The sequence below is a fragment of the Lampetra planeri genome, chromosome 34 (genome assembly GCF_965212315.1).
Source record: "Lampetra planeri chromosome 34, kcLamPlan1.2.h2, whole genome shotgun sequence".
NCBI lineage: Eukaryota > Metazoa > Chordata > Hyperoartia > Petromyzontiformes > Petromyzontidae > Lampetra > Lampetra planeri.
The window spans coordinates 11,972,071-11,984,623 of NC_136140.1; the positions used below are offsets into that span (position 1 = coordinate 11,972,071).

General features: G+C 51.7%; 1 protein-coding gene across 1 annotated transcript in view; it reads left to right on the forward strand.

Annotated features, from left to right (window-relative positions):
- The window catches only part of LOC144729967 (chloride anion exchanger-like), a 135,722-nt gene that overhangs the window by 95,803 nt on the left and 27,366 nt on the right, over positions 1-12,553 (forward strand). Inside the window, 3 exon segments of the mRNA XM_078610396.1 lie at positions 2,439-2,586; positions 3,472-3,585; positions 10,769-10,846. Of these exon segments, the coding sequence (XP_078466522.1) occupies positions 2,439-2,586; positions 3,472-3,585; positions 10,769-10,846 (340 nt within the window).

The following is a 12,553-nucleotide window of genomic DNA, read 5'->3' on the forward strand; positions in this document are numbered from 1 at the left end:
CACACACTCACTTGCAGTGTGACACATTCACACACTCACCTGCACAGTGACACATTCACACACTCACCTGCAGTGTGACACGTTCACACACTCACCTGCACAGTGACACGTTACTACACTCACCTACACAGTGGCACGTTACTACACTCACCTGCACGTGACGCATTCACACACTCACCTGCACAGTGACACATTCACACACTCACCTCCACAGTGACAAAGACAAAGGTCCCCCCTCTATCTCTAACAGACTGTTGGGGCAAGTGCTTTTAGCGGCACCTGATGGAGTATTGAGGTCAGCACAATGCCCTGCCGCATTTGTCTCCCCAGGTACTTGACGGCCAAATTAATCTAGGAGATGCCCAGGACCAGTTCATGAAAATGCGCTGATCGCGACGCCACAACACAACACACACGCTACACACACTACACACACACGGTACAACCACACTACACACACACTACACACACGATACAAACACTACACACACTACACACAGTACAACCACACTCCACACACACGGTACAACCATACACTACACACACGGTACAACCACACTACACACGCTACACACACACTACAAACACACTACACACGCTACACACACAATACACGCGGTATACACAGACGACACACATTACACACATACTACACACGCTACAAACACTATACATACTACACACAAACTACACACACCACACACTACACACACCACACACTACACACACATATACACACAACACACAGTATACACACATTAGACACACACTACACACGATACACACACTACACATGCTACACACACGGTGCAACCACACTACATACACGATATACACACTACACACACGATATACACACATTAGACACACACTACACACACACACTACACATGCTACACACACGGTACAACCACACTACACACACTACACACACGGTATACACACACTACACACCCTACACACGCTACACACACACTACACACGCTACACACACACTACACATGCTACACACAAACTACACACACACTACACACACGATATACACACACCACACACAGTATACACACATTAGACACACACTACACACGATACACACACACTACACATGCTACACACACGGTACAACCACACTACACACACTACACATGCTACACACAAACTACACACACACTACACACACGATATACACACAACACACACAGTATACACACATTAGACACACACTACGCACGCGGACACACGCAGTGCAGAAAGTCAGTATGGTTGCAATGTGTCTCAATGGGCTTGCTTAATCTCCGGGTTAAATAAAGGGTAAAGCATCACACACACACACTACGCACACACCCTCACACACAGATCCACGAACTATCTGTACCATACAAAGATGACATGCGGCAAGGCAGGGGCCAGACATTGACTTTTCATTTTAAACTGATGACCTCTACAATTCAATTACTGCCATGCAGAACGGCGCTGGCTCATTTGCATTCCCAGTGCCGACCGATTAAGGCCCCAACCTCCTCAGCCCCCCCACCCCCCACCCCCCACCAGGGACCAGCTGCCCACTGCCCTCCTCCGGCCCTCTGCCGCCCTCTCGCGGTACGAGGGCAGCAATGGATCCATCGCATGACCACCAAGGCCACGTGGTCATGCTGATACCAATGCACATTAAACGTCGTTAGCCCTCCACGACCCCGACGCGCATTGTCACGACGTTCAACAACAAAAACAGCGGGGACCGCCCTTGGCCGAGCTGCGTTTATCTTCCAGGCGACCGCACCCGCGGCAATGGTCCGTCCATAACTGCCACGCACAGGCAGCAGCACCCAGGCAGGGCCGGATTAAGATTGTGTAGGCCGCCTGCGCTCCAGCTACTGCGAGGCCCCCAGTCATATTTTCAAAAGGAAAACAAAGTTAAAGAAAATTTAAATTTATTTTTACATGGCTAACGACAACATAAAATTCAACATTGACAAATGAAATAACTTTTCACTGAATCTCAGGAGGCCCTCCAGCTGGCGGAGGCCCTCCAGCTGGCGGAGGCCCCTGGGCTGCAGCCCCTAAAGCCCCCACGCCTTGATCCGGCCCTGCATCCAGGCACCCATCATCCACCTTCCAGGAGGCCATCACCTGTCCAGGCATATTACCTGTCCAGGCTCTCAACCATTCAGGCTCTCACCTCTACAGACCATCACCTCTACAGGCCATCACCTGTACAGGCCATCACCCGTTCAGGCTCTCACCTGTTCTGTCTGGCGTACGAGGAACTTTGATGTTGTAATTGTTGTTGGATCAGACATTCGTAACATATGCGTGCATAACAAGTTTATTATTGATGTTGTAATTGTTATTCTATTTATTGTGATTGTTTTTATAATTGTTGTGATTGTTTTTGCTGTGATTGTTGTTGTTTTTTATGGTTGTTGTTGTCGTCCCAGGCTGGCTCCTCCGGTTATACCGGACGTGAGCCTCTTCCCCGAGATCATCGGGGATGCGTTTGCCATAGCGATCGTGGCCTTCGTGGTGCCCCTGTCACTCAGCAAGATCTTCGCACAGAAGCACGGATACGCTATCGACAGCAACCAGGTAACTGGGTACCCGTAAGTAGGTCGCCTGGTTACCAGATAACTAGGTGACCTTGTAACCAGGTAGTAACCGGATATCTTGGTAACGAGATGATTTGGTTACCAGGTAACCTGTTAACCAGGCAAATATGTAACCAGATGAACTGGTAATCAGGTAGCCGGATAACCAGGTAACCAGGTGACCTGGTAACCTTGTAACCAAATAACTGGTTAACAAGGTGACCTAATAAGGAGGTAACCAGATAAGCATGTGACCCAGTAACTGGATAACCAGACAGCCAGCTGGTAGATGAAACAATGTGACTGGGATGTAATCAGATTTCTTCGATACGTGTAAATCACTAAATGGGATTCCCAGACACGCATCTTCCATGCGTTGCATCTGGAACAGGTCCTTGTGACTGCGTCTGTCTCCCTCGCCCCTCCATCATTTAACTATTTACTTATTTAACTTTTATACCACGCTGGCTTGCCAGCTGCACTGCTACTGATGATGGCATTGGTTGTTCATCACAACGTGGAGAGCGGTGGTGCAGTGATTAGCGCATTGGGCAAGTAATCAAACTTCAGTTAGATTACCAAGCCACGGTCAACATCAGTAGCGATTATCTGAACTGGTCCTTAAATTAGTACCTGGTGCAGTGTGGCATCATCAGCACTGGGGAGACAAAGGCGGACGGGCGTGATGCTGGCCACCCACATAAGCGCGCTACACAGGGAATCTTTGCCTTTGTTTGTTGTTCATTATATTTAAGACTATGATGCATGGTGATGATATTGATGATGTTGTTGATAATGATTTTAACGATGACGATATGATGTTGATGATGTTGATGGCGTTAATGATGATAACGATGCTGATAACGATGTTGATGATTATCCACAGGAGTTGCTTGCGTTCGGGGTGAGCAACATCTTCGGGTCGTTCTTCCAGACGGTCGTGGTGAGCACGTCGCTCTCCCGCTCGCTCATACAAGAGAGCACCGGCGGCAAGACACAGGTCCCGGCCACACCACCGCCGTACCGTGGCACACCAGCACCACACTCACACAGCACCATACTCACACACGCCACCACACACACACGGCACCACACACACTCACGCGGCACCACACACACTCACGCGGCACCACACACACTCACGCGGCACCACACACACTCACGCGGCACCACACACACTCACGCGGCACCACACACACTCACGCGACACCACACACACTCACGCGGCACCACACAACAACCGCCATTCGCCACTAAGTGGCGGTGACGTCACCACGACGCTTGTGCCAAGCCAAATGCACATTGAGGCCACGTGAAGTGTCGAACGCCCGCTGACAGGAGGTCACGGGGCAGACGCAGGTGCCACGGGTCGACTGACTGAGATGTCCGAGATGACTGGCTGATGCACCACCTGTGCCCCCTACTGTACCAACTTGCTGTGCTTTAGCCACCCGGCGCTCCGCTCGTTGTTGTGAGCGTCGCTCCTCCGCCCTCGTTGTTGTTGGAGGGCGACTGCCTCCAACTGCCCAGTAGCGTCCTTCACGAGCCTCCTCCACTGAGGCCGATCTTGACACTGCTGGTACCAGTCATCGGCAAGTCCACTCAGTTCCACGTCCTCCTGTACCACATCACTCCATCTCTTCTCGAGCCCGTGCCGCGCCCGTTTAGCCCCCTCGATCCGGCCGAACAAAAGCTGTTTAGGCATGCGGTGGCTGGGCATGCGGGCTACATGACCCAGCCAACGCAGCCTTGCCTGCCAGAGGAGCTCACCGATGGGACTTTGCCCAGATCTTTCAAGGATTCGTGAGCTCCTCACACAATCCAGCCTGGTTAAACCCAGGATGGATCGTAGGCAGGCCAGCCTAAATGTTTCCAACCGGCGAATATGCTCCATTAGGGGGGTCCACGTTTCGCAAACGTAGAGAAGGGAGGGAATGACCGTGGCCGAGAAGACCTGAAGAAACGTGCGGAGCGACAGACTAGGTAGCTTCCACACAGCGTTACGCAACCGATGAAAATATATTGCCGCTCGACTGATTCGGAGTGAGACCTCTGCTGATAAACTGGAGCCGGTCATAAGCACACTGCCCAGGTATGGGAAACTCTCCACTCTCTCCACAACTTCCCCATCACCGATTGGGAGTTGTGGGGGTGGAGTGTCCGATGGTACAAAATACCCAGGCAGGTGCTTAGTTTTGGTGGGGCTGATGGTAAGGCCCCACCTCTTAGTGGCACGCTCCAGTCTCAGCAGCAGCGTCTCCAACTCCTCTTCTGAATGAGCAGCTATTACCAAATCATCGGCATACATAACGTAGTTGACCAATAGGGAGCCATCCCTTGATCGCACCCGGGCGTTGATCAGCCTCCCATTATATCTGTACCAAATGGAAATTCCCCCGGTACAGCTATTGAAGGCTTCACGAACTACGCAGTCGAAATAGATGTTAAATAATGTGGGAGCCAGAGGACATCCCTGTCGCACCCCAAGGTGTACAGGGAAAGGTTCCGACTCCCGGCCACGTAGTTTTACCCGGGCCCGCTCACCATCATGAAGGTCCTTAATGATCGTGAGCAGAGGGTCAGGGACTCCGAAAGCACGAAGAACAACCCAGAGCCCAGGCCTACTGATGGTATCATAGGCATTGACCAGGTCAATAAAGCAGAGATGTAGGTCTTGTTGGAATTCCCTACACCTCTGTTGTAGCAGACGGACAGAAAATATGGCATCTGTGCAGGACCGCCCTTTCCTGAAACCGCATTGGGGTTCCGCAAGCCTCTCCTCAGCGTGCCTAGCAAGGAGATGTTGAATAATCCTTGCCAGGACCTTTCCCGGCACACTGAGGAGTGAGATGCCCCTGTAGTTGTTACAGTCTGTGCGGTCCCCCTTCTTAAAGAGGGGGACCACCAGGGCATCCTTCCAATCCTGCGGTACCCGTCCAGCGGTCCAGACTGTTGTTATGATGTCATATAGGGCAGTCTGTGCACAAGCGCCACCCTCCCTCAGCATTTCGCTTGGGAGATTATCTCTGCCCGGTGCCTTTCCTGGTCTCAGACTCCGGATCGCCTTCAGTACTTCCTCAACAGATGGCACCTCAGCCAGCCACTCACAGGGGGTGACCTCTTCCAATATTTGAGGCACCGCAGCCTCAGCAGGGTTATCCCCACTTTGTGCCATGATGTTTTCCTGGCTGAGAGATTTTCCCTCCCCCAGGACCTCACAGAAATGCTCAGCAAATCTGCAAACCTGTTCCTGGGGGTCGGAGATTGGATCACCGTTTTTTCCCCTAATGATGGTAATAGGTGTGGCGCTGCAGGTTACTTTTTTGATGGAGTTAAATAGTGATTTGTGATCGCGGGCCACTGAGAAAGACTCCATCTCCTCAGCAACCCGCGACCACCACCCATCCTTGCAGCGCCTTACGGCTCTCCGAACTTCTGAGCGAAGGCTGCGGTAAACCTCCTCATTCTCTGACGTGGGATGCTGTAGCCGATGAGAGTGAGCCTGTCGCTTTTTCTCAATTAACCTGAACAGCTCCACGGTAGGTCCTGGTGTCAAGGACATGGGCTCGCATCCGCTGGTCCGTCACTATGTAGTCCAGCAGATGTTCTTGCTTGGACCCGGCATGCATCCATGATGTTGTGTGGATGCGCCGATGCCGGAAGAGCGTGTTGGTAATTACAAGCCCATGGGCTGCACAAAAATCTAGCAGCCTCCTACCGTTTTTATTGAGCTGATCTGGTCCATGCCTTCCAATCACTCCAGACCAGGTGCCAGCATCATGACCAACTCGGGCATTGAAGTCACCCAACAAGATGACTCTGTCCCGAGTGGCCACTTTAGCCAGCACCTGTGACAGGAGGTCATAGAAGGCTTCTGACTCATCGGCTTTGCCTGCATCCCTCCACGGATGTTCGTCTTCGGTGGGGGCATAAGGAACCACGACCACCACTCCTCGCCTCCGGTTGATGGGAAGGCGAGCCCAAAGTAGCCTGGTGCTTACAGCTTCACACTCACACAACACCACACTCACACGGCACCACACTCACACGGCACCACACTAACACAGCACCACACTCACACAACACCACACACTACACGGCACCACACACTCACACGGCACCACACACTCACACGGCACCACACACTCACACGGCACCACACACTCACACGGCACCACACACTCACACGGCACCACACACTCACACGGCACCACACACTCACACGGCACCACACACTCACACGGCACCACACACTCACACGGCACCACACACACACACGGCACCACACTACACAGCACCACACTAACAAAGCACCACACACACTCGCACGGCACCAACACCAACACGGCGCCACACTCACACACAGCACCACACTCACAAAGCACCACACACACAGCACCACACTAACACAGCACCACACAGCACCACACAGCACCACACAGCACCACACCACACAGCACCACACCACACAGCACCACACTCACACAGCACCACACACCCCACAACGCACCTGTGTGTGTGTGAGACTATTGTGCTGCGGGAGTGTAGCGGCGAGCACACTGTGCTACGAAGCCGGTGACCCGAGTTCGATTCCCGATCCTTGCCAACATCAGTGACCATTATCTGAACCGGTCTGGGGCCTCTCATAGGTCAACTCAGCCTGAAATGAGTATTTGTGTGTTAACATCGTCACTGGGTAGACAAAGACGGCCGGGCGTGGTCCTGGCCATTCACTTCCTCGTGTGCCGTGCTGGCCTTCATAGGTGCTTGCTAACAGCACCCAACAGTCTGTTCAAGGCTATATGGGGGATCTTTGTCTTTGTGCATGCGTGTGTGCGTCTCGTGTGTGGGGAGCGGTGGCGCAGTGGTTCGTGCGCTGTTCTACAAACCCGGCCATTAGAGTTCGATTCCCGCTCAGAGCCAACATCACCGACGAATATCTGAAATGGCACTGGGCCTCCCCGAAATCGACTCAGCTTTAAATGAATACTCGGTATGGTGTGTAAATATTAATACTGGGGAGACAAAGATGGACAGGCGTGGTATTATCCACCCATGTGTTGTATGTGTCGGATTATGAAATTTTGATAAAAATAATAAAAATTAATAATGTTCCGAAAAATGCGCAAATCGCATTAATTATGTTAATGTGTGTATTGGCATGCATAAATTATGATAATGTGTGTAATTATATGCATAAATTATGATAATCGCGGAGATAATCGTAGTAATTTATGCGGATGCTTGCGATTATGTTACTGTGAGCAGTTATGATAATTAGGCTTAGCTTCGTTTATCCATTGTTATATCAATCAGGATAACACGATTATCATCGATTAAACTTTACCGATTATCTTAGTGTGTTTATGTTATTTTAGGTCTCCATTTTCATATCTCATCGCAGGATACAGTTATCAAGAATAAGATAGTTTTGCATGGACTTGGAAAGAAGCACTCGAACAGTTGGTGTTAAGCAATTTTATTCTAAATAAGCACATGACACTCTCTTATCCGAAAGCAAGTATACGTCAATAAATTCATGGACAAGATTATGTGATTACGAAAATGAATGACTAAAAATACTTCTTCATTGGCATGATTATGGAGTTAACGAAAATGAATGACTAAAACATTTCTTATTCATGTAACTCGACGGCAGCAACTGCTTTGCACGATCCGTTGATATTGAACGCACCACCTCGAAATGGCAACCCTTTCTGAAACGCAATGACAATTTTTTTTTATTCGTGTGCGTGCTGTATGTGCGTTGTCCCCTTTTAATATTAATTAATTCTTAGAGCCGGGAGTTGTGTCGTTAGCTTGTGTGGTGTGAGAGGATACGAACAGCGGCCAGAAGTTTTCTCTGGGTAGGGCGTGGCCGCCGCGAGCCCCTGCTGCTCCCTCGCTCTCTCTCCACTGCTGGACGACGAGTTGGCACGATGCTGTCCTTGAAGATGCTCGGTCGCTCGTGTCGCTCGGTGTCGCTCGGTGTCGCTCGTTGTCGCTCGGTGGCGATCGGTGGCGCTCGGTGGCGCTCGGTGGCGCTCGGTGGCGCTCGGTGGCGCTCGGTGGCGCTCGGTGGCGCTCGGTGGCGCTCGGTGGCGCTCGGTGGCGCTCGGTGGCGCTCGTTCAGAAGACTTTGACTCTCTTTCTCCACTGCGGGATGACGAGTCGGTTTTGGTTGATGCTGGTTGATCTGGGTGTGTATTAGACACAAGGCGCATTCAACAGCGCTGTCCTCCTCCTCACAGCCGTTTGACCAGGCTTTCTCCACTGCTTCACGCTCTCTGCTTTGCTCGCTTGGCGATCTCCGCCTTTCCTGCGGGTTGTTCGCTGGTCGTCACTCTGACGAGGAGCGATGCTTCGTTCGTGGCAAGGTGGACGTTGGCGTCTTTGTTGGCTTCACTCGCAGCTCGGCGACTCAGGGTAGCAATTCTTCTCAGGTGGTGCAGACCTCGGCTTGTAGCTGCACGTCGCTACCCCGCGAACCTCGTCATTCTGGATGACGAAAACTTCTTCGTTGTCGGCGTTGAGATGAGGTGGGGCCCAGGGCCTCTGACGAGATGTGGTGGGGGCCGAAGCCCTTGACGATCTCTGTTGAATGGATTTTTCCCCGGCTTATATTGGGAAAATCCACTCAGTCTTCCCGAGTTGTTTGAAGGCCGTCATATATCTTTCTGTGGGTTGAACACATCTGCGTCCGTGTGTTTCGTGTGTCATGTGCGTGTTTATTAGTAAAGACACAGCTGTGTAACCATTCTGGAAGGAGGGGTGGGGAATGTTATTTGCTCGCGTGTGCAAATCTTGCTGTCCGTGCTGCGGGGAGACAGACGGCCGTGTTTAACTCAAAACGTGAGCACCCTCTCCTCTCTCCGCGTCTCTTGCGAGAGAAAACAAACAATGTCAGCACAAACCCCCCCCCCCCCTTGTGACCTTTTTGCTCCCTCCTTGCTTGCCAGACCCCGCTGGAAGACAAAGGTGGCTGAGGAGATGTTTGTAATACATTTATGTGGTCCTGTGTGTTACATTTTTTCTTGAATTATATTTTATGAGTTCCTTCGGTCTTAGTATCGTGGTTATCATTCGTCTATGTTTGATGAATATTCGTAATGATCCTCGTCACATTATTATTTTGGGGCTTCGCCAAGTTTAGTTCTCCAGAGATTGGTGTTTTATTCTGAGTTATATTTTAATGTCCTGAGGTTAAGTGTAACTATGTTTCCACTTAAGATTTCTGGAATTCGTACTCTTTAGTTTTTAGGAAGGTCGTGTAGGTAGGAAACATATACTAATAATACAAATATTATTGTTTGTTGGTTAATTATCTTTGTTAAGTTTCTACTTTTCGGTAAGGAAAACGTTAAGAAAACGCGAAGTTTCAACCGTTATTTACTCTGCACCTTATCTGTACATCTCCAGATGTCTTGGGAGGTTAGTCCATACATCTTTTTGTCCATCTGGATGTCTATGACCTTTCTGTGACGACTTCTTACCAGTTTAATGGCCGTTTCACAGATTCCTGGTGTGCTTGTAGTGGGTTGTTTTCATTATTTAATTAAAAAAGTATATATAGATATAATAAAAAGAGAAATATTTTTTTTAATTATTCTTAATATTAATAACGGAAAACAGGGCATAGATACAACACATGCCCTTGAGGGCCGTGACAGCCTTCATAGGTGCTTGCTAACAGCACTTTCCCCAACAGTCAATTGAAGTCTTGATTTGAAGCTTTCGTGACTGCAGGAGTCCATACTCTTTGGTTCTTTCAGTAAAGTCACGTGGGTAGAAATAAAACAAAATAAAACCAATCACGACGTTTCGATCGCAACACAAGCGATCTTCACCAGGTGGGACAACCACAGCAATAAAATGCTGAAGTCGGCGGGAGAGTTGCCGTGGCAAGAGGCTACATAGGTCAGAGAGGGTTGTCCCAGCTGATGAAGATCGCTTGTGTTGTGATCGAAACATCGTGATTTGTTTTATTTTATTTCTACCTACATGACTTTACCGAAAAGAACCGAAGAGTATAGTTAATTGAAGTCTCTACGGGGCATGTGTGTCTCTGTGTGTGTCTGTCTGTGTGTGTGTGTCTGTGTGTCTGCGTGTGTGTCTCTGTGTGTGTGTGTGTCTGTGTGTGTGTGTGTGTCTATGTGTCTGTGTGTGTGTTGGGGTGAATGCAGGTGGCTGCTCTGCTGTCGTCCATCATCGTGCTCATCGTCATCCTGGCGCTGGGCTTCCTCCTGGAGCCACTGCAGACGGTGTGCACCCGCTTCACGGTGGCTAGGATATGTTAACTACATCGCCTGGTGTACAGGAGGTCGTGGGCTCGATCTCGACCTTGATGCCTGCTGTATATTTGGAGTTTGCATGTCGCTCTTTCTCCCCGTGGTCGCGTGATTTTTCTTCATGTCCTCTGGCTTTTCCATGCACATTTAAAATCAACATCACGAGTTTGGAGTATTTGTCTCCTATACCTTTTACACAGCCATTTCTTTCAGCTATAATTTGTGGCCGGTCGCTGCGGAGAAAGAGCTGCATAGTTCAGTGGGCCTTACCTGGTAAATAAAAAAAAAAGTTTAGTTTAATCACATGGCCTGCACAACTTAACGACTCACGGGATACCTGCACAACCAGCCCAATCGCTCACCAGCTCACTGTCCTGCCGGACCACTGTATGACTGACTGTCTAACCGTGTGAACTGAAGGGTGGTTGGCTGGGTAGTTGGGCGGCTGGATGGGTGAGTAGGTGGGTGGCTGGGTGGCTACGTGGCTGGGTAGCTACGTGGCTGGGTGGCTGGGTGGCTACGTGGCTGGGTGGCTACGTACCTGGGTGGCTGGGTGGCTACGTGGCTGGGTGGCTACGTGGCTGGGTGGCTGGGTAGCTGGGTGGCTGGGTGGCTATGTGGCTGAGTGGCTGGGTGGCTATGTGGCTGGGTGGCTGGGTAGCTGGGTGGCTGGGTGGCTGGGTGGCTATGTGGCTGGGTGGCTACGTGGCTGGGTGGCTGGGTGGCTATGTGGCTGGGTGGCTGAGTGGCTGGGTGGCTATGTGGCTAGGTGGCTGGGTAGCTGGGTGGCTGGGTGGCTGGGTGGCTGGGTGGCTATGTGGCTGGGTGGCTGGGTGGCTACGTGGCTGGGTGGCTGGGTGGCTATGTGGCTGGGTGGCTGAGTGGCTGGGTGTCTATGTGGCTGGGTGGCTTGGTGGATATGTGGCTGGGTGGCTATGTGGCTGGGTGGCTGGGTGGCTATGTGGCTGGGTGGCTATGTGGCTGGGTGGCTGGGTGGCTATGTGGCTGGGTGGCTGGGTGGCTGGGTGGCTATGTGGCTACGTGGCTGGGTGGCTATGTGGCTGGGTGGCTATGTGGCTGGGTGGCTGGGTGGCTATGTGGCTATATGGCTGGGTGGCTGGGTGGCTGGATGGTTATGTGGCTAGGTGGCTGGGTGGCTATGTGGCTGGGTGGCTGGGTGGCTGGGTGGCTATGTGGCTGGGTGTCTATGTGCCTGGGTGGCTGGGTGGCTGGGTGGCTACGTGGCTGGGTGGCTGGGTGGCTACGTGGCTATGTGACTGGGTGGCTGGGTGGCTGGGTGGCTGGGTGGCTATGTGGCTGGGTGGCTGGGTGGCTACGTGGCTGGGTGGCTGGGTGGCTGGGTGGCTACGTGGCTATGTGGCTGGGTGGCTGGGTGGCTGGGTGGCTATGTGGCTGGGTGGCTGGGTGGCTATGTGGCTGGGTGGCTTGGTGGCTACGTGGCTGGGTGGCTGGGTGGCTATGTGGCTGGGTGGCTGGGTGGCTACGTGGCTGGGTGGCTGGGTGGCTATGTGGCTGGGTGGCTGAGTGGCTACGTGAGTGGGTGGCTATGTGGCTGGGTGGTTGGGTGGCTATGTGGCTGGGTGGCTATGTGGCTGGGTGGCTGGGAGGCTGGGTGGCTATGTGGCTGGGTGGCTATGTGGCTGGGTGGCTATGTGGCTT